General features: G+C 41.7%; 1 protein-coding gene across 1 annotated transcript in view; it reads right to left on the bottom strand.

Annotated features, from left to right (window-relative positions):
* SMURF1 (SMAD specific E3 ubiquitin protein ligase 1) overlaps window positions 1–23948 on the bottom strand; it is an 89351-nt gene that overhangs the window by 42693 nt on the left and 22710 nt on the right. Inside the window, exons 2-3 of the mRNA XM_029577604.1 lie at window positions 5027–5065; window positions 4351–4459 (exon numbers count right to left, since the gene is read on the bottom strand). Coding sequence (XP_029433464.1) covers window positions 4351–4459; window positions 5027–5065 — 148 coding nt within the window. The remainder of the gene's footprint in view (window positions 1–4350; window positions 4460–5026; window positions 5066–23948) is intronic.

Below are 23948 nucleotides of genomic sequence, written 5' to 3'. Positions count from 1 at the left end.
TCCTTCCTTAAAATGTTACATGAAGTATTACTTTCTCATATGGAAGGATTGCTGATCACGCAGGGGGGGAAACAACTTTATTCTCACCAAAAGTCCAGAATTAGATAACATGCAACAGATTTGCTCTTAGCTACACGGGGTGAGGAAAATGCTCAGTCCCTTGATTTCTCACTGGAATGTGGGAGATATCTGGAAACAGAGACATCCTCGCTCCCGTGCTTACACTTTTCTCCTCTCCCCATGGGACATGCTCCCATATTGATTACTTCCCTGTTGATAAATTATTACCAAACCGGGTGACCGGTGCAGACATGGGAAGCATTACCGGTCCAACCATGCGCCTCTTTGGTTAGATGTTTCATTCACTGACTTGGATTGTGGTCAACGATTCTGGCGCCTTAACGAATCGTTATTGAAAGATGACTATATTTGATGAAATTATGGGCCAGCGGTTGCGGGGAACATTTTCAAATACATTCTCTTACCCCCAACATCTAAATCTGTGATGTGGGAATGCTCTAAAGCAGTTGCAAGGGGTCTTTTAATATATCTTATGCCACGCATTGCAAAAAGGTAAGAGATTAAAAACACTCAACTTTTAGCAGAGGTGACGCGGTAATCTCAGGAGCACATGCGGACAGTCCAAGTCTGTATTCTGTAAATTATCTTCTACCCATACAGAACTACAATCGTTGAATGATGCCAGTGTCGCTTATAAGCTTGAATTAAACAAGAATACTTTGAAGGGGGAAATAAGGCTGGGCATTATTTGGCAAGACATTTAAAGGCTATGCAATTTCAGAACTCCATTACCAAAGTTAAAAACACACAGGGCCTAGTGGTCACTAAATCAGCAGATATTCAAAATTGCTTTACTCAGTTCTATAATTCCCTTTATAGTGTGGTTCAATCTATCTTAGATACTGCTATAGATGATTACCTCCTCCCTATACCACTCCCTTGTCTAACTCCTGAACAACAAAGTTTTCTTGACCGCCCAATTAGTACACCTGAGGTACTGCAGGTCTTTAAGACCCTGAAAGCGGGTAGCCCACCAGGACTGGATGGGTTGTCTAGTGATTACTATAGATGGTTCTCCCATGTCTTAGTTGCACCTTTCACAGACATGTTCAATTCTTTGAGGGATGGAGGTACACTCGCAGCTAACCAATGTAGCAGGCATTTTTGTCCTTGCAAAGCCTGGCAGAGATCCTGCCCTCTGTGGCTCGTACCATCTGATCTCTTTCATCAATCTGAATCTCAAAATCCTAGCCAAAGTTCTGCCCCAACTAGTGCACTATGATCAAGTGGGTTTTATTCCACACCGTTTGGCAGCAGATACTGTGTGAAAGATTGTTGATTTGTTATGGTGGGTCCATCAAGAGAAAGTACCAACAGCATTACTGTCTAATGATGCTGAGAATGCGTTTGACATGGTGCACTGGTCCGTTTTATTTAAAACCTTATGGAAAATGCAGTTTCGTTCTGTCTTCCTACATTGGGTTGAAAAATTATACGATTCCCCAGAAGCCAGAGTAAATGTGAATGGTGGATACGGGGACTGTTTTGCAATAGGCCGTGGAACTAGACAAAGCTGCCCTTTATCCCCTTTGCTATTTACTCTTTCTAGAGCCCTTCATCATTCAAGTTAGGCTTTCCGATCAAATTAGGGGTGTTCAGGTTGGTAATCAACAGTTTTAAAATGTAATTATTTGCTGATATTCTTTTCACTACATCAGAGCCATCCTTGTCACTATCTGGGGTTAGGAACAAACTGCAATGCTTTAGCAAAGTCTCTGGGTTCAAAGTTAATCTGGAAAAATATGAACTCTTGAATGTTAATCTGGATGAAGCTCCTCTATTCAGACTCAGTCAAAAATTCCCTTTCCACTGGGCTAATCCCTCCTTGACGTATTTAGGCTCGAATGAGGAGGACTTATTTTGTTTGCATTACAATCCATTACTGGAGGCTTGGACAGGTGGAACAGAGAACGCTTTGCCTGACTCTCCCCATTTTCTTATTGGCAGCACTTTTGTGCTTGTGGCAAAAGAAAAGTTTTTATTTTATTTGGAAGAGGTGTCCACCTCGGGTAGCTCGGACAATCTTATTTCAACCCACAAAAAGGGGCAGACTGGGCATACGAAATCTTTTATGGTATTGTGCAACATTGCAACTAAGAGCCCTTATTGACTTTCATAGGTCTGTGGAGGTAAAACAGAGTATGGTGGGGTCAATGCCTCTATCGGCACTACTATGGCAACCTCGTTCCACTTGGTGTCCTCTACAAAACTTACCTGTATCCCTGACCACAACACTACGAGTCTGCTCACAGCGGAAACATAGGGTCGTGGGTGGTACTTCTTATTTTTATCAGATCTTTTCCATAATACGGCTTTCCCCATATGCAAGCCTTTTAAATCATTTGAGGATTGGAAAATACATGGGATAGCAAGAATTGGTTGCTTGCTGCAAGGCGGTAAGGTTATGATGTTGTCAACTGCTATCCTAGGGTAACCTTGAACTTCTTGGAATATGCTCAGGTCAGACATTTTTTACTTGCACAACAGAAAGTTTTGGCAATAAGACGGGATGAATCCCTTTATCAAAATTATTGCAAGCAGGTAGATAAGTTAAAAGGTCCTAGTGTCTCAGGTGTATGACATTCTTAGTCATTGTACGGCCGATAAATTCTCACATATATGGGCTTGGGAGTTGGATTTAGGGGGAGAACTGAGTGCAGAGGATTGGGACATCGTTTATTCTAGCGCTAGCAAATGCTTGATCTCGGCTAGTCTACAAGAAAATTGCTACAAGATGTTGTTTCGTTGGCATCTCACGCCATCAAAATTACATCATATGTATCCATCGGTGAGCAACCTGTGTTGGAGAAATTGGGGGAATATAGGCACCTATATACATGCTTGGTGGAAACGTCCATTGATTGTGCCTTGCTGGCATCAAATTACTGATTGGACATCCACAATGTTGGAGATCGAAAACACATTCGATGCTCATCATGTACGGTTGGGGGCTACCAGTGGTGGGCGTTTCCAAATATCAACAGATTTTTATAGCAACTCGGTGTGAGATTGATCCGATATGGAAAAGTTCTACTACTCCCTCTTTTCAAAATATAGTATGTCATTTAAATATCATTTATCCCATATCACAGCTTTGCGCCATAACTATTTAAAGTCCTTTAGGGCTATTTGGGAGGTTCCCAGGGGATGGATAGTAATTAATCTGAGTCTTATCCCCACTAATGTAACCTTAGTTCTTTACTCAGCCAGGTTTGGGAAAGTTCTTCTGAAAAGTCTTTTCTATGTACTTACTATGTGCTGTGATACGGTACCAGAGCAGTCTTCCATCTAAAATATGCATACGTATAATTTATTTTATTTGGTTTTGAGTTTGAATGTGTCTTGTTCTGTTCAAGGGAATTTACTTTCACCTTTATTTTTCACTTTCTTTTACATGGCATAAGGGGTGGGTGGGCTTGGAGGATATACTGTACAAAATTTTTGGATGGCTGTTCGCTATTGGCTCAGGCTATTGTACTATTTCTGTGCAGATGTCCAATAAAAAACTTTCAATATAAAAAAAGTTCATTTTCCATTATTTAGTTTTTTACCTACATGAAAACATTCAGATATTTTGAGAATTACAGTACATAAGAATCTGGCCAAGTCTACAGCTTTGTGTAACTTCGATCAGAGTCTGAAAAATTACAAGTTTTTAAAATTTAAAGCCACAAACCTTTCAAAAAACATTTTAATTTGGACATATTGTATGTCTATGGAGTCCCTGGAAAAAATACCCATATTTATAATAATTTTTGAAAAGTGATTCTGGAAACTCTGAATCAGAATTCCCAGCAGTATATGCTATGGGTACAATGGATAAATCTTTATAAGCTGTGTCTACAAGAACTAGACATCAGTGCTTAAAAGGTTACCACACATGGTTATGAAATAGAGAGGAATTCTCCCAGACTACAAGATTAATTATAAAATGCAACCCCCACAAATTACAAGAGTGACTCCTCTTCACAAAATCTGTTTTTGCCTAGATAGTACACATAATATATTCTTGATTTTGAAATCCAGTGGTGCCCATGGGAAGCCCAAGTAAGAAGAGGGACTGCTTGTGGCCATTCTTGGATCTTCTGGAGGTGCCCTTTCAGAAATTGTCACTCAAGTCTTTTCATTTAATGAGTAAAAGTTAAAAGCAAAAGGCTCCTTCCTTTGAAGTGCATACAGGCAATATCAAGACATTCAGTAATCACGATACAAGCCGAACAGTAAAAAAATAAAATAAAATAAAATAAATAAATACCACACACAACTCACAGATCATAATGCTGATTCCACTTTGGGTCCAATGTGCTCTTCACAGTGTCAGTTGAATGGCACTGACCAGACCCATCCACTACTATTTTTGCAAAGGGATCAGGTAGTCCTGTAGAAAAAAAAAGTTTATTATTTGTAGAGGAATCAATTCTAGCAAACTTCAACCTGCTTGCTCTCTTTCCAATCTTATTCTTAAGGTTCACATAAATATGTTTATATATATATTATTTTAACATATTATATACACTGTTAACCAGTTGAACCTGACAAAAACATAAAACTATGTTAAAAGGGTATTCTTCCAGCTTTCCATTTAGCAGTTCACGATACCAATAGATCTATTTTGCACAAGTAAGGCATGACGAATCTAAGGAACGAAGGCTCAGTGGAATCAGCCAAAACAGAATTATTCTCAAGCTACTCAGAGAAGGAAGGTTCAATTTCTTAACACATTCTGCTGTGCAGAATGAATGTGAAATGGTAAGGTATTAATTTATCCAATTATCTACACCATAACATTATTCTTCTCGTTACAGAGGCTGTACACAGCCATTAACATATCAAAGGATAATTCCAGTTCCATTTTTATTAGCCTCAAATTGAGCCGAAATATTTGCTCATCATAAGATTTAGAAGAAAATGAATATGCATCTCTGAAACCATAGCATTTACTTACTGAAGAAATCTTTCTTTGCAAGGTTCTTGGCACATAACACTGAAAAACAAAAAACTGAATTATAATTCTAAAATTATAGGACATGCCTGCTAACACTGTCTGATTTATATAGTTAAAAAAAATTGCCTTTTGCTTCTTTTAAGTTCCTTAACCCAGTTTAGGGCTTGATTTTCCAAATAACTTGCATGCATAAAACAGGATCGCATGCGTGCAAGTGGCATTTTGAAAATCAATCAGCACTCAGGAAGCATAAAAATATCTGCATAAGTTGGTCTGGCATGCACTTTTACATGCACACCAGAACGTGCCATTCCAGGGGGTGGGGAAATCATTTACACATATTTCCAAATCTACATGCACGCTCATTTCTACCTGCTCAGCAGTGGTTCTGCACAGACCGGGAATTTTCAAAGCGGACTTCAGTGCTTAAGTTCACTTTGAAAGTTCAGTCTAAAGTCTGCATGTATTTTGTACATGCAAACGTTCATCCTAAGCAGGCCACAGAACGTTACCTTCAAACTATACCCCACATCAAAGCATATCTGAGCAGGTAACATAAAAAACAGCCATAAAATCATAAAACAGATAAAAAAATAAATCATGTCAAATAAAATATACATATACAACAATGGGCGATAAAAGCAGAATACATTCATGTAAAACATAAAACACCTATTCATAAAATCACTTGAAGCAATATGCATAGTAACCCAATAGATATTGGCAAGACCATTTGGTCCACCCAATGTCTCATTCCCCCATCTTCACTGTTCTAATTCTGTTTGTCTTCCACCACCCATGGTGCAAAGTATATCTCCCAGCTGTCTGCTTGCACCAGACTGTTTCTTCCCCTGTTTTGTCTTTAGCTGAGAAGTGTAGCCAAGTCAGCCTGCAGACCATGCTAGGAATATAGAATATTTGTAAAGGGAGGGTATTGGGTCTTTTTTTCTATAAATACAAAAAACACAGAAAACTTTTTAATCCCAAAAACTTTAATCAAACATTGTATGTGCATATTAAAATACTATTGAGATCTCAACCACCTAAAAATCATATGAATTTACCCACACATTCACACACACACACACCCTAATCAATTAAAAAGCAGTCTATGCAATACTGAAACAAAGTATCAACATTTCTATAATAATGAAACAAAATATCCTATCCTTATTAACAACCCAAAGTCTATCCCTGAGAAGAAAACAAAGTATCAATCTTATGTATACAAGAATAGTCCACAAAAAGAGTAGGGCTTTTAAAGCAAGTGCTGTTTCAAAATTTGTATGCAGTGATGTCCTTCTCTTGAGGATAATATGGGTAGCCAGCACTGATGGTCCCCTGCCCTCAGCTCCTTACAGTCTTATGATATAACAACACACAAACAACCGTCTGGAATTCAAACAAGGCCGCAGCTTTATTGATACAATAACCACCAGAGCCAACTTAACACTTCAAATTCCCATCCCAGGGTCATCTACCGCATCTCAGCACAATGACCCCTCCGCAGGCCACCAAACCTGCACAAACCAGCAGCATCCTGCCGCTAATCGGGACCCCCACCACAGCCCCCAGCAAGGGGTCCTCAGCATGAGACTGAACCCAGTCACACGCAGCTGAAGCCAGAGACAAGAAAGCCCGCCACCTAGCGGGTTCCTTGCTCTGAACCCCACCCCAACTGAGTCCTGGCTCTGGTCATCCGCATAATCCCCCAAAGCTGCAACAAACCAGCCCCATGACACCTAAAAATACAGGGGAGGGAGGGAGGGGATCAGGCCGGCTGCTCGCATCAAAAAGGGGCGGGCCCAACAGCTCCACCCCTTTTTATGCCCCATTCAAAACCCGGTGACACGAGGCCGACAACCACAGCCCTCAGGTCGACCCTGCCGCGTCATCGCGGGGGGGGGGGGGGGGGCGCAAAGCGCAGGGACCGGTTCTCCCCCCCTCACCACCACCCTTCCCCCTCCAGCATCCGACTGGAGGAGCCCGGCTGGCGCCCATATTATCATGGGCCCAGCGAGACAGGCTCCGCCGGCCCTTCCATTTTATATGGATGCTAACTCTTTTCAACTTTCTACTCCCGGTACTGCTGCTGCCGCTGCCGCCATGGCTGTGCACAGGTCGCTTCTATCACTGCTCAGAGCTCCCTCTCTGGGCCAGCATCAGGACGACGCATCGTGAGAGGAGGAGGAAGCTGAAAAAAGAGTAGTCATGCCGGCATGGGCCACATCTCCTGCACGGATAGGGTCGTTTTCAAAAGTAGCGCTTCACCCACCAAAATGACCCTTTAGAAAACTGCACGAGCGATACTTGGGAAAATTCTGCGTATACGCGCTGCGGGGCTTGATATTCTGAGCCTATTCTATGCACGGAAATCGGTCACTGAAAATCAACCCACCAGTTCTGCGGGTAAAAAGCAAGCGTGAAACCCGCCTTCACCTGTTCTTGCACCAGCAGCGTGGGGGGAAAGGGGTTTTCTAAAGTACACGCGTAAATCTCCGCGCAGGTGTGACTGTGTGCCAATGCTGGCACGTGAACCAGGGAATACCCAAGGAAGTTTCAAACCAAAAATATGCACGTCAGCCCGAATTTTCAAAACAGACCGAAGTCTGCGGCTAGCAAGACCCGAGTCCTACCCGGGCTGCAATAAAATTCCCCTCCCTGCGCGTGTAATCTCACACACATAGGGGAGAGACGTTCTGGGAAGTAGAGTCTGGACCTAAGGGCGTGAGCTGATGTGCGTCCATTCGCTGGCTAACTTCCGTGAGATGTTAGAAAACGACCCCTGAAAGTTCGGAGCGTAGCTGGCTCTCTGTACAAGAACAATCAGGCTACACACTGCTGCTTGCGCTTTAATTTAGAGTGCTTTCACCCGGTTATAAAATCATATTACCAGAGTCCTCAGTGTTTGAATGTACAAAGATGAACCCAGAAAAGCTGACTAGACATTCCTTCAGCTGCGCTGCCAGTGTGATAGTTCAGCTTTAATGTAACAAAAAGTACCATAAAAAAAAAATCCATACGCCTCTGTCCCTTCACAGAATGTTTTATGATCCAATTTCAAAAGCCGCTTCACATTTGGACTTCAGCACTCACTGCATACTAAGACCACTGAACCAAGGCTTCTATCTGCCCCATTTTCTACAATGTTGCTACCTTTCAAAATTTACAAATTCAAACAATATCCTACAACCACTGTCTCTGTCACATGAATAATATAGTAAAAATCTTTGTTGCTCATGAGAACGTCATAATGTTGCATCATGACAAAAGCCAGTTTGGTAATTACTTAATTACAAAAAAAAAAATAAAAGTTCATTAGTACTCTAGTGATTCACCATTGCATTATTATATCAGGCAATAAAAGCAAAGCACTAATCACCACATTATGAAACATTTTTAAACTGGGGGTTTTAAGATTAAACAGCTGCACATTTACTGTCACCAGTATGCTCAAAATATTTGTATCCATTCAGATGTATTTCATTATAAACCAGATTTGGTGGAAAAATCAGGGAAAACAAAACACTGGAAAAATAAGTTAAAACAAACCAAAAAAAAAAACCATTAGAAAAAAAGCCATGAGGATAAAATCCATAAACAAATGACAGTACCTTAAAAAATTCCCAGCATCAAAAGATTCAGCCCTTCTGCACTGGGGGATTAATCTGTACAATACAGTCCCTTACACTACCAGGCCACATCATCTCCCTTTGTTACAGACTCCAATTTATTTTAAATTTAGCTTGTCTGAAAGAGGAAGTGTATGAAGCAGCAGCAACAAAGCACAAGCAAACCATTTACAAAATAGAGAAATCCTAACCAGAAAGAAAGTGAGATTGCACAATGAAACACTATTCATATTTGCTGCAACCTTTAACAAAGGACTTTTCGCAGCCCTCATCCATAAGCAGTCTCAGAGTCACAAGCTCTTTTCTTTTTAACTTTACATTTTACTGTGGCCACCATTTGGTCAGTTTTATTTATTCTTTTAATTCTGTGGTGTTCAAGTTACCAGCCTCACTGGGGACTATTCAGAGTTACAGACTGAGCAGGAAGCTGATGTAAAATTGAGAGAAGCAAGATCAAAGAGCTAGACATGTCCCTTCTTATGCAGTGATATAATCCACAGGGAGTTTCTGAAAATAAAATTACTCATCTGATTGTGTAATTAAGCAATAGTCAACAATGGACGAGCTGTTTTCTGATAATTAAGGCCCTGTTGGGAGTAGTTGATGGCCATTATCTTATAGTATACCTTGTCCACAGGAGATGACAGCTTTTATAAGCTAAACTGTTATTGTTTAATATAGCTATATAGATATATACATACACCAGTGTTTCCCAACCTCTCATGGAGGCACACCTAACCAGTCAGGTTTTCAGGATATCCATAATGAATATGCATGAGAGATTTGCATATATTGGAGACCCAGGGTCTGGTTAGGAAACACCAATGTATAGATACGCTTATCCAAGTACCACGAAGAGACTTTTCTGGAGGCTTTTTTCTCTCCTCCCCTGTATACTGACACGAGGGCTTCCTAAATATTTCTGAACAAGAATCAAACAGAAAAAAAACACCTCCCAAGAAAAAAGTGCTATGGCACTTCGGGTGGGATCTGGACTAGTTTTTCAGAACTCAAGGAAAGGAAATTAACAGATACACTTACATTTCACCTTCTTTATCGTCCTGCCAGACCAGTCCAGATGAATGGGATGTGCCCAAGTAGTACCTAACCCTGGAGGGCGAGGCCTGGACAGTGTCCAGGACTCTTGTGCCAAATGTGAGTCCTCCTTGACTTGAAAGTCTAACTTGTAATGCTTAACAAGTGAACATAAAGAAGTCCATGTGACTGCCTTATATATGTCCTATGGAGAGCATAGTCTTTGCTCTGTCTGGGACGAGGCCCGTGCGCTCTCAGCACTTCTGGGATCCTTCTGCCTCTTCCAGTATAAGCTGAGGTGTGTACCCTTAATTCAATTTGCAATGGATGCTTTTGAGGCTGCTTTCCCCTTTTGCAAACCACCAAAAACGACAAACAGGCCATATGATGTCCAGAAGGCATTCATGACTTTCAGGTACCTAAATAGTGCCCTACGCACATCCAGAAAGTGTAAGGACTCCCTTGACCTTGTGCATTATCGTTTCCTGAATGTGGACAGCGATATTGCCAGATTCAGGTGGAATTCTGACACTACCTTCAATAAAAAGGACAGCACTGACCAAAGGGTGATGCAATCCTTTGAAAACACGACAGGGCCTGGAGCTCAAATTCTTCTGGCTGAAGAGATGGTCCTGACTGATGCTTCTCTCAGTAGCTCAAAGGAGGCGAGGGATCTGAACACTAAATTCAGATCCCAAGACAGGATCAGCTGGCAGACTGGAGGCTGCACATGCTTCATCTCCCTGATAACACATTACATCCAGGTGTGAAGGCCAAGGGACCACCCTTATCCTGCTCCCTGTAGCATGGCAGGGCTACCACCTGTTCCTTTAAAGACTTTATTGCCAAATGCTTCTCCAAACCAACCTTCAGAAAATTCTAGGATTGAAACCAACTGGGTTCTGAAGGGTGACAAGACTCTTGCTACAGCACTAGACCCCAAAGATCTTCCATATTCTGATGTATGCCTCTAAAGCAGATAAATTGCTTGCCTGCAACACTGTGCCGATTATGGCTTCCTAATAGCCATTCCTTCTCAGGCTCTTCCTTTCAGGCCATAAGATAAAGAGGATCATCATCATAGTCCCATCAAGATTAAACACATAGTTGTGCTCCTAAGTTTACATACCCCTGGCAGCATTTGTAAGATGTGTAGCATTTTAAGAAAACATGAGTGATCAGACAAAACATGTCTTACTTTTTAATGTGTTTTAAATTAAACTATTATGCATCACAGAATAGCATAATCATTAAACAAACCATAGCAATAAGGGAAATAATAAAAGTAATTTTCAAAAGTTTGCATACCCTTAGTTCTTAATATCGTGTATTGTGAATGAGGCTCTTTATTTTCTCATGCGGTAAAGCTGCCCATTCCTTTTAGCAAAAGGCCTCCAGATCCGGTAAACTCTTTGGTGGTTTGAGTTCTCCCCAAAGTGGCTCAATAATGTTGCGGGTCAGGAGACTCTGATGGCCAGTCCAGAACCTTCACTTTCTTCTGCCGCAGCCACTGAAGGGTCGACTTGGCCTTATGTTTCGGGTCATCGTCACGTTGGAAAGTCCAAGTGCACCCCATGTGCAGCTTCCTGGCTGATGAATGCAAATTCTCCTCCAATATTTTCTGATAAGATGCTGCATTCATCCTGCCATTAATTTTGTCCAAATTACCTGTGCCGCTGAAGCTCCCACCCCAAATAGCAGAGATCTGCCTCCATGCTTCACAGTACGGATGATGTGCTGCTCTTCATAGGCCTTGTTGACTCCTCTCCAAACATAGCGTTTATGGTTGTGACCATAAAGTTCAATTTTGGTCTCAACACTCCAAATTATTTTGTTCCAGAAGTTTTGAGGTTTCTCTAGGTGCTGTTTTGATGGCTTTTTTTCTAGCAACTCTACCATGCAGTCCATTTTTGTTCAAGTATTTCCTTACTGTGCATGCCGCAACACTCACACCACCCCTTTCAGGACGAGAAAACACAATACACTAGGCGTGGTCTGGAAAGGGGTTAAGAGGGGGAACAGTCACTAGCCAAGAACACAGAGGCAAATTACAAACAAAAATGAAGGATGAAAGCTTCGAAGCAGAACACTACCCAATCAAAAGGATCCCACACTAGCAGAGGGAGTGGGTAGTACATTTCCTCAGTTGTACTGTGTCAAACAAATCGTGAACTATCCAAAATTATTACACATTTACAAGGGTAAAGTACAATACAAGTAGCTCCTAAGGAAACTACTTCAGGTTTTATAACCAAGAACTTTCTCCGCTCCTGTGTGACTCTGGCTAAGTCTGGGAACATCCACATTTTCTGACCTTTGAACAATACATCTTTTTTATGAAAATACAAAACGGAAAATATCACGATCCTACATAAAAACAAAAGTCACCAGTAAGAGTAGCATGGCCCACCACATCTCCCTCTCCAGAATTCTCCAGAAAGTAAGTTAAATTAGTGGAGATGTCTACAAGGCGTTGTCCACAGTTCTCTTAGAAGCAGGTAAAAAGAATATCTTCTCTATAGGAGGTAATGCAGTCTCTGGAATTAACAAACTTCCTTCATATAAGAAGCAAAAAAGTCAGCAAGTGGACTTAAAGGAATCTGAGGAAAATTAAGAATTCTCAGGTTCAAAGACCTGAGAGAGTTCGCAATATTTTCAATTCTTCATGAGGTTAAAGATAAGAACATAAGAACATGCCATTCTGGATCAGACCAAGGGTCCATCAAGCCCAGCATCCTGTTTCCAACAGTGGCCAATCCAGGCCATAAGAACCTGGCAAGTACTCAAACACTAAGTCTATTCCATGTTACCGTTGCTAGTAATAACAGTGGCTATTTTCTAAGTCAACTCAATTAATAGCAGGTAATGGACTTCTCCTCCAAGAACTTATCCAATCCTTTTTTAAACACAGCTATACTAACTGCACTAACCACATCCTCTGGCAACAGATTCCAGAGTTTAATTGTGCGTTGAGTGAAAAAGAACTTTGTTCGATTAGTTTTAAATGTGCCACATGCTAACTTCATGGAGTGTCCCCTAGTCTTTCTATTATCTGAAAGAGTAAATAACCGATTCACATCTACCCATTCTAGACCTCTCATGATTTTAAACACCTCTATCATATCCCCCCTCATCCGTCTCTTCTCCAAGCTGAAAAGTCCTAACTTCTTTAGTCTTTCCTCATAAGGGAGCTGTTCCATTCCCATTATCATTTTGGTAGCCCTTCTCTGTACCTTCACCATCGCAATTATATCTTTTTTGAGATGTGGCGATTTCAATGTGTTATTCACTGTGACGCCTAGATCTCTTTCTTGGGTTGTAGCACCTAATATGGATACTAACATTGTGTAACTATAGCATGGATTATTTTTCCCTATATGCATCACCTTGCACTTATCCACATTAAATTTCATCTGCCATTTTGATGCCCAATTTTCCAGTCTCACAAGGTCTTCCTGCAATTTATCACAATCTGCTTGTGATTTAACTACTCTGAACAATTTTGTATCATTTGCAAATTTGATTATATCACTCGTTGTATTTCTTTCCAGATCATTTATAAATATATTGAAAAGTAAGGGTCCCAATACAGATCCCTGAGGCACTCCACTGCCCACTCCCTTCCACTGAGAAAATTGTCCATTTAATCCTACTCTGTTTCCTATCTTTTAGCCAGTTTGCAATCCACGAAAGGACATCGCCACCTATCCCACGACTTTTTACTTTTCCTAGAAGCCTCTCATGAGGAACTTTGTCAAATGCTTTCTGAAGATCCAAGTACACTACATCTACCGGTTCACCTTTAAAGATGTTAACCTGCACATCTTGAACCTTCACTAAAGATGACTCCAGATACCTTTTCCACAGCACATAAATCGCAGTTCACGGATTTGAAATTTATTATACAAGTCTGTAGTTAGCAAAACTAAAGATGACACAGACTTATTTATGGACATCATAATAGTCCACAGACTCTCCAGAGTTACCACAGCAGGTTCCTCAAAAGAAGCTAAATCTTGAAGTTCCACAGGAGAGGCCAAAGAATGTGGCAAGAAGGCCAATCAACTTACTTCAGATGACCTGACCAGCGTGGTAGACTGTGCAGCCATCCTCTCTACAACAGCCAGCGTTTCCCGGGGCTCTCATAGCTCTCCCACCAAGCTCTGTTGCAGAATTTGCGTCAAATGGGCAGGAGGAACACAGCCAGATGACACAGCAGTCTCGTCCAGAGATCCAACAACCTCGTAAGAATTATCTGTGAAAATCGCGGCACTACCGGGCAAACACAGGGTGGATAAGCAGCTGGGGCTGAGAGAAACTTCAGCCGCCAGACTAGTGTCCCCTGTTCCAGTCAAGCCAGCCTCAACCGCCATGGAGGCAAGTGCATGTTCCAGCATCATTGTCTGACGAAGGGCAGCCGGCGTTTGGAATGGCTTAACCTTCTTGACTCCCCCATTTTGTTTCCCCATCGAGAAAAAAGTTCATGCAATATTTTTATATGAAAGGAGGAAAAACTCGGGAGTGGCCATCTTTGGTTCCCCCGCTCTGAAATATTTCTTGACCTACCTTGGTATTAACAAAATCCATAATTTTCCACTTCTTGATCAGAGTTTGAATAGTACTTTGGATATCTTTTTATATCCTTTTCCTGATTTATAAAGTTGAACTACTTTTATTTTCCCCATGTTTTAGTAACCAAAGTCAATGCAGTTCTGGATGAAATGCAGAAGGGTTTCTCAAGAGCCAAGACACTCATTGACTCTTTATACACAGAGACCAATTGCAATCAAACAAAGCACATGTGTGGATACCTACCCATCACTGCCATCTCAACCTGTGTGTGTCAACTTGAGGGTAAATTGTCAGCCCAAAAATTCAAGGGAATGCAAAGTTTTGAACAGGACCATTTTATTATTTCCCTTATTGCTATGGGTTTGTTTGTTTTAAGGACTGTGCTATTCCGTGATTCATAATAGTTTAATTTGAAACATTAAAACTAACAGACTTGTTTTGTCTGATCACTGATGGTTTCTTAAAATGCTACACATCTTACAAATTCTGCCAGGGGTATGTAAACTTATGAGCCCAACTGTATTTAACATAATTCAACCATCTATTCTGCAATGTGACTTGCATTCGAGTAAAGAGCCCGACATTTCTTAAAATACATTTTCATTTTGCCAAAATATATATTTTCCTTTAAAATAAAAACAAATTAAATCAAAGTTCCCTTAACCGAAGATTTATTGAGGGTCCTTCTAATGTTCTACATTTCAGAACTATGCTCGTCCGTGTTGAGTGCAAGCCATAAAAAACACATTCCTGCATTTCCACAATGTAAGATCAGCACCCATAAGTGGTGGCACACTTTAGAGTCTTATGAAATTTAATTTGTAAAACATCAGTTAACCCCTTACAAATCTGTTCCAGAGATGCTGAATAATCAATAAAATCCCTAGCATGTTGAAGAACTGCTGCAGGTTCTAAACAATGAAAGCAGGAAATAAGAATAAGATAGGACTTAATCAAGGTGAAAGACACAGCCTATTGGGAATCTTTTAACGCATTCTGACAATTTTTTTGGTGGAGAACTGCTTTCTTGAACCTTCATGAGAATTATTCCAAATTCTATCCCAGCTTTTCAAAGCCACTTTTACTCTATTTAGCTTACTAATCCATTTATAAGAGCCTTTTAATTCATTTTCACCACCTTGGCTGGACTATCTTTCTACTGCTAGGTCACAAATAAAGGTTTCAGAAGGAGATTTATTTTACATGGCACTTTTGAGCAGTGGACAAAACAATCGGTAGTCCAGGGAAGGGATGAGCAAACTGGGGGGGGGCTTGAACAATCTGAAGGGGGACATACTGGCTGCCCCATGTTGTGGAGGCAGTAGAAGCTCAGGTGGAAAGGAGCTGCTTCTGCTGTGGCAGAATAAGCCACGGAAAGAGCCACAAAGCAGGAAGAGCTGCCATCCTCAAGCCTCAGACCGGGAGGAGCTCCCAGGTCTCTATCCAGGGAGAGAGATCACAGCTGTTGTCCATCAAAGAGGTGGGGGGGGGGGGGGGAAACAGGCAAAGAGGTCAGAGAGAATGAAGAACTGACGGGATGGGGAAGGGAAATAAAGGCAAAAGGTGTACAGAAGTGAAATCAGCAAGTCAAAGCAGGAGAAAATAAAATGAACCAAGAAAACTACATAAAGAGAACAAGAGGAAAGATTCTTGAAACAAAAAGCCAAAAAAGGGTTGGCGAAAGTTTTTCTCAGTTCCTGGCACTGTGGTGCACGCCCTGGGCTCTGCCTGCCTGCATTTCTGTGGCCGGCTGGGGTTTGTCTGTCTGTCTGTGTCTCTTCAGGTATCTATTCTGCTCTCTGCTGATCTGTATGGGGATGAGGGAACCGTTTCTCTCAGACATGGGGCGTCTGCCTCTGGGCCGCCGTACGTGTGAGCTTGCTCCTTTCAGCAATTTGAAGAGAAACAAAATGGGGACTTTGAGCCACTGGTTAGAAGTGTGGCTGCCAGGTAAATAACGTGTGTGCGTCTATATATATATATATATATATATACACACATACACATACATACATATATACATACACACACACACACACACCCCTATAGGTATAGTAAGTCATCTCGGGGGGAGGGGGCTAACCAACTGCATACATGGAAGGGCGGGGGGTGCAGCTCAAAAAGCTTGCTCTTCCCTCGTGGGGACGATATCATCATCAGAAATATTCAAAGGAACCCAAACCATGGAAGCAGACAGACTAATCTGGGAAAATTAAGCAAAAGGGATCAGAGAGAAAATTGCAAGAAAGATGAAAACAGAGAGGAAAGGCTGAAAGGACAGAGAATAAGGAATGAGAGAAAGAGCAAACCAGAGAAAGTAAGGCGGAGTAAGCAGGTAAGCTGCCGGTTCAATGTGACCCGTGACAGACAACTCAGCAGTGAGTGGCGTGGAGGACAAGCAAGGAGCACAGAAGATGAGCTGAGCTGCAGCACGAACCAGAAGTCCTGTTTTATAGAGTTCGTATTGTGTTTCTTAGCTGAAGCAAGGAGCACAGAAAACAATTCACAGATAAACAAGCATCGGAAAAGCACCGATCCTGTAACAATGCAAGCTTAAGGTACACCCCATCTAAATGAAAAACATTATTCATAGATTCAAGATGGACATTTAAAATGTAATCATGGAACCAGGGATATTTTCTATAGAACTGCAACTTTGCTCCCCGCTTAGACGGCAGAGGAGGAAAAGGAAACTGGATTCAGACAACGGGCTGGGATACTGATACGCAAACATAAGGAAAACAAAGCACAGGATGCTTCAATGGCCAAGTCCAAAAGGAAACGAAGAAATCGTGCATGGGGGTAACTTGCTGGTGCGGCAGTTACTACACTTAGCTGAAAGCACGGAGATTACGACCCTCAAGTAATAAGCCTTGATGCTTTTAATGCAACTGCAATATAGATCCCTACTTCAATAGCAGGGGGGGGAAGAGGAATTGGATTCAGACAATACCTAGAACGAGGGCCCCGACTTCTATGGTCTGGCATATTGATATGTAGACATAAGGGGAAAAACACAGGACTGCTTCTACGGCCACGTCCATAAGCAAAGCACATCAAGCAGTATTATCTGAATTTTCAAGAAAGCTCATCACCCAGTAAAAAATGTTGCTAGCTGCAATTTGTATGGGTTATCATAGAGCAGCAGTTACTACCTTTAACAGAAAGCATGGGGGTAACCTGCAGAGTGGCAGTTACTACCTTAAGAAGCTTGCTGGGCAAACTGGAGGACCATTTGGTCCTTTTCTAACATCATTTCTATGTTACTATGTATATTTTTCCCACTCTTGAGTCTACTCCAAAACTCTAAAAAGGCTCAGAAATGCTTTCATGGATAATCCTCTCCTTCTGGAACCCTGCAATCCGGCCATTCCGTATCGCTACTGTGCGATGAGCAGACCTGAACTGAGAATTGAACCCAGGTCCCAAAACAAAATAGTGCAGGAAAGGAGCATCACATCCAGGTCTTTAGAAAAACAAATGCAATCAAGCTCTATGCATAGCCAACACATTCTTCCTTTACCCGGTGCTCAGAGGTTAATCTGCAAGCATTAAATATCCTACAAAGTCATTACTGCAATAATTAACTAAAAATATTTTGAATTCTTTGCTAGTTGTAACTTACTGGACCAAAATAATTATCTTAAGATATTATGCATGAGCCACATAAATAGGTTCCAAAACCAATAAATAATCCAGATTTCTCCAAACAAGAACAGTTACTGGCATAGTGCACATCAGAATATTTTACAAATTCTTTAAAAAAAAATCACATCTGGCCTACATCAAGACGCTGTGTACGTGGTTTTGCAATTAATCACAAACTTTGTTTGCAAACTGGCATGTAACCCAGCATTCAGTGAGCGCCAGTACATATGGACAGACATTAAAGCAATCCATATGAAAAAAGAACCATGCGTTCCAAGACTGAAAAACCATTGACCTCTTGTAATGCTAAACCAGATTCTTAGCGAGGAACCCATTTTGAAAAGAGCCCTGCTGGATGAGTGGAAAATACTTAGTGCAGTGTTTTTATGCTCTTCAACACAAAGCACTACCCCTCAGCCAGATTGCTAAGGATGGTTTTGTAAAATGAAGTTTTACATTTCGAAAGTCATGCGACATGAAGTGATTCTCAAACGCTTAGGACTGGACCCATGGGGTGGCAGTAAGTATTTAACTACTGCAGCAGTTGTGGCACAGTAGATGTACCTTAGCTCATCAGGTTTTTATTCAGAGAAGAAAAATAAAGAACTATAGAAAGCAAAAGAACTAAAATCAGACAGAAGATAATTACTTGTATCTGGCTCCAGCTGATTTCAAACTCTCACCACCACTCCTGAAAATGCCAATATGCTGCATTATCAACCTAAACTTAGGGCAGCAGAAAGCAAGCCCTCCATGGTTAGCGTCAACATCCAGGCTCAGAGAGGAGGTCGAGACAGGCACCACTTCCCTTTTTCGCTTTGTAAATAAAGAATACTGCTCTATGCTTCTTAGGCCACAGATACCTACGGTCTGGCGTATTGATATGCAGACATATCACGCATATCCACAGCTCCTGGGATGGAGTCTTGGCCATCTCTCAACGGCAACACCTACTATAGCCACTAAGGGTGCACCTGGTAGCAGGCTCCCAAGGGAAGCAGAGGTGGTCTCTCTTGGCTTCTGTAACACCCGGACAGAGAACTGAAGAGGGGAAAAACCAGAAATCTTAAGAAACCAACAGCTCCTGCAAATGAAGGCCCTTGACATCTCAGACCCTTCTTGTTCATAAATGGAAGACATTGGGGGGTTGAAGCAGGTTCTGTCTGGTTTAGAAGCCCTGGGGTTCTGAGTAACTTTGAATTTAAAAATATAGCACAGAAAGCATAAATTAATGTTATATTAGTAAAGTGTGAAAATGCCCACTTAGAAGTCTGGTTACTTTAAATATGAACCCTTTGTTAACCAAGATGGTCTGAAATGCAGTTTCTTATTTTGTTTTTTTAAATGACAAACATGGGAAGTGTCTACTTTCTAAATGTCTCACAGCAATCTGCAGTATCAGCAGGGTTTAGCGAGACCTTCATACAATGAGCAGTCTCCCTTCACACTTCCTTTTGTGATTCTAAAACTCAAACATGTAAAATTCATCACTGCAAGGAGGTGTCTGTTACCACCAACAATACTGAATGCACACAACTATCCATCCCGAGTCTCATGAGCTCCCTCGCTAAATACATCATCTTTGGATTTAAGTACCACAACCTACAAAGAAATCAAGCTTTCTCCAGGACCAACACAACAAGGCCACTAGAAATCTGCACTACAGCATAAAGAATGAAACTCTGTTATAGTGAAGAACCCTGTCATCAGCTACCCTATGTGAGAGCAGTCTCCAAGAACCCAGGATGAACAATCCCAGGTCTTACAGCTCAGGGCTAGTTTAATTAAGCTGTCTGGCAAGTAGCATTAATGGGGCATGTGGCCACTGGAGCAGAAGTGCAACGTAGGGCAAGACGAGGGGTAAGGTATATACACTGTAGCCGATACCACTTACAAAACCTCTGTATAAAGATTTCCAACAGCAATCTTAAAACATCATAACCCTAGAAACTGCATTACTGCAGGGCTACATAGCTGATGGATGAGTGCAGCAGGAAAACGATTTGGACAATTTGTCATTCCTGTTCGCTTGTTCAGTGGTCATGTACATTCCAAGATTACTTCACACACTGAAGGCCATATCAAATACGGCCTGCTGTAAGGAAAGCATAATCACAGGTACACATTTAAAATTATCAAACTGCGGTATTTCTAAAAAGAGGCAATTCAGCATGAAGCATTCTTTCAAGTATATTGGTTTAAGACTGGCATTCAGGATTCACTCAGCATTACAGAATTCTAAATCTCATAATTATTCAGCCTAATTTGCACCATCAATGCCATTTAAAATAGACTGGAGGTACACTTATGAAATGTGCTTTAAAATTACAAAAATCTGGGCCTGCCAGGTGGAAGGACCTGGGCTCCATTCTTGGTTCACCGGTGCTGGGGAAGCTGCAGGGATGCATTAAAAAAAACCCTTAGGGAGAAGGAGCCATAGCTATCATGGATTGGCAACACCTAGCGGTCAAATTTAGGGTTCTGGAAGGAGACCAGGAGGTTGACCCCCCCCGATCAAGGACTGCTGCTGTAATGGTTGAACTACAGTAAGATGGATGAGGATATAAAAGAGGGGAAAAAAATGCCAGGTAGTTGTAAATGAAGGGTCATCGTGCCAGATTCCAGCCCTGGTTCTGATTCAGCTGGAAGCCCGAAGCAGCAGGAGGAAAAAGCTGGGTCAAAAAAAAAATTACAAGACTCATTTACTATAGTAAAATAGAGACCTTTATTAAATTAACATTTACAGGGTTCTGGTTTTCATCAGATGCACAAGGAATGCTAAAACAAGCACTAGAGGGAAAAAAAAAAAAACAATGGCATTTCAAATATGAATATGGAAACAACGTCTAAGATTTAAACAATTCAAAGTATGAGCTTATGCCATGAGGATTTAAACATAGCAGCAGGAGTGAGATTTTAGATTACATCTTATCCATTACTCATACACTGAACACTAAGAAAGCACATCTGGGCTTGATAATTTCATGAGAAAAAAAAAAAATGAAGACCGACATAGAACAAAACAATAAGTCAACAAGTAGACCTGCAAAACACTAAGTAGCACTTCCAAAACAGAGGACAGGAGAAAAAGATCAACTCCCCAGTTATTCCTGTTCACATTGATCCCAGCTTCTTCCACTGTGCTGAATCTTCCCCAGGGGCCACTTGTAAGAAGCTGTGTGCTAAGCTGAAATTCAGCATGCAGTTTAATGCACAAACTCACGATGCAGTAATGCACTGGGAGTCAAAGCATGCAGAGAAGGTGAGCACAAATGCAAGTTAAAATATGCACTCAGACCTTTGCACAGGCTGAGCTTACATTTTAATAGAGTGAGTGGAAGGAGGTCTCATGATTTATGTGCATGAGTACTGCAAGATAGGAGAGGGCGGAGCAGACTGCAGGAGAGAGTCCTTGCTAAGAAACGCTCATGGTAGGCACAACCTGACCTAAGGGGGGGGCAGATCTGCACTGGGCTGGAGGAGGAGAGGATGACCCTGGGGCAGGGAATCAGAGAAGAGCAGCAGGTCCTCATGGTAGAGGTAGCTCCGGGTCCATCTCTACCCCCCTTCTTGGATGTCCAAGCAGGTGCTGTGGGGGCCTGATGCTGAAGTGAGAGCACAAGAGCAGGAGGACGCTCACAATGACTCATGGTCTCCTTCCAAGGGGCATTTTGAATGAGGGAGAAAAAATGAGTAGCCCTATGAGGACATTTTATAAATATTTAAGAGAGCAATAAAAGCTTTATGTGCACATATACGGTCCTCTCGATCAGCCCCATACAGGAACATTAGTACCACCACTGACCAGGACTGGAATTTCCAGTGTAAAGATAACACGAGTTAGGCCTATGCACCTCTCTGCCAATGTCCTCATTACCATTAGATTTACATGAGAGGGCACTAACCTGGGTGGAAAACTCCTTGTTGCATGGGGAATAAAGTCTGCACATGCGCACCTCATTATATCAGCCTCTCGGTAAATGGGCAAGCAAAATCCCCTTTTTCAGTTCAACCCCCACACCTTCCTATTTCCAATCACAAGGTCATGCAATAATCCAAAAAAGCTTCCCAGGTCTCCATGGCTTGTCTCGCTAACACCTCCCCCCACCATCAAGCCGCTCAGTGATCCAGCCAACGCAAAGAGTGCCCAAGCTTGCCAGACAGAGGCGGCTGCACGAGAGCCTGCATTCCCCCTGCCAGGTAATTCTATCATTGCCCAGCCGGGCTGTGCTTCACATTATGCAGAAGTAGGGAGTACTTAACGGTATTCAAAGAGAACAACCAGAAATGTTTAAGCAAAAATATCTAAACTATCTGCCCTACAAACAAATCCAGTACTTCCTTTTTTCAAAGCTGTACCATGTTTCTGTCCAATTTGATGGCACATCATGTGCATAGGGATTTTAAAATTCCTCGCCAGGGACAGAGCCGTACTTACCTCCCATTCCCCACAGGAGTACAGAGTGAGCATGTTTCCCTAATGAGTGCATCCCCTCTCACTCATCATCCATGTCATACCAGCTTCTTCCACTCTCTCTCTCCTCATCAAATCCCCACTCCAATGTTCTCACTTTCCTCTCTCTCCACTACCTCCAATGTCATCTCTCTGTCCCTGGATGAGGCCAGACACCTCCTATGCCTTTCCTGAAAGCTGCTGCTTCCTGCTCTCTACAATACTGTTCCCTCCTCAAAGACACTGCTGCCTGCTCCTCCTTGCTCACCAGCCAAGAAGATCCACTCATCCCAGGCAAGCAAGCAAATGTATTTTCAAAATCCTACACATACTAATGAGAGCTTTTCAGTCTATTCACGAGCCATACACAAGTTGCAGAAACATATAGGACTATCATGCTAGAGATATTGAAAAACTCAGATCTTTCGGTAACTGAAGTCTATTATTATTCTGTGTATGGGATAAATAGAAGGGCTGAATCAAGAACTACCTGTTTGCAGTGTGCCCTACTCATTAGAATACTGACAGGATTCCCCTTATGGAAAAACCCTACATGTAACACAGTCAAATCTAGGCAAAAAAATACATAGATATTACACACACTTGGAGGACTTACTGTCTTGAAGAATTACTCTAAAAAGGTTTTCTTTTCCTTAATAAAATTGGAGTTTCTATTTTAAAAGATCCTTATTCATCACCTTCCAGCATGTGTCAGAGACGTTATCTTTGATAAGGCGTGCTTTTTGTAGCCTTTTCAGTCACATACTCTGCTAATCAGAGTGATGAATGACGTTTACATCAATGCAACTCAGATTTCTCCTTGAATTTCCTGGTGTGAAAAAGCTCAGGTGATGATTTCTGTGCCCGCGGATATGAGGATGGATGAGCATGCAAGCTGCTGCAGAAATGTGCAGACTCCACAGAGACTAAAAACCTGGGTCTGCCTTAGGAACACCAGACTGTCTGCAGACACAGTCGCGTATTAATGAGATTACCACCGCTCAGTTCAGGTGCTGTCCAGACCAGAAGCATACCCCATGATATTCCACAAACAATGAGGAATGTCATAAAATGTAGCGTCCCCTCTTGTGCAATCCACCAAACATTTTTCATTATTGTTAAAATACATAAATCACTGTGTGGCGTAACAGAGGAAAAACACTGCATTTTTCAAGATCTTCCACTCTTCTCTTCCTGGAAAACAAGTACAGGCCAAGGAAAGTAGCACTTTGTTTTTATAAATTCACATAGATTTGTCTGTATTTTTTTTTATAGATATATACATAGCTTTTAGCCATTTTCCATAAAAAGAATCTGTTAATAGCACTAGGCAGCAAGTTATGCATGTGATGGGGTTCTTTTAAAATGAATATGTTGCCTACATTAATGGGCATATTCCCATGAAAGTAGATATTGTTCTACTACATTGCCTCCCCTGATGCCATAAAAGAATGCTTGCATCAGATCACGGGGGAGGTGTTATTTTTCACTGCTTGCAAAACCACATCATGATGGTATCTGCCCACCTGTCCCGCACATCCCTGCTGCCAGACATACATCCTGCTCTCCTTTTACCAATAAT

This window comes from Rhinatrema bivittatum, chromosome 14, assembly GCF_901001135.1.
Source record: "Rhinatrema bivittatum chromosome 14, aRhiBiv1.1, whole genome shotgun sequence".
Classification (NCBI taxonomy): domain Eukaryota; kingdom Metazoa; phylum Chordata; class Amphibia; order Gymnophiona; family Rhinatrematidae; genus Rhinatrema; species Rhinatrema bivittatum.
Note: the sequence above shows the minus strand (reverse complement) of the source record. Positions and strands in the feature narration are given on the sequence as shown.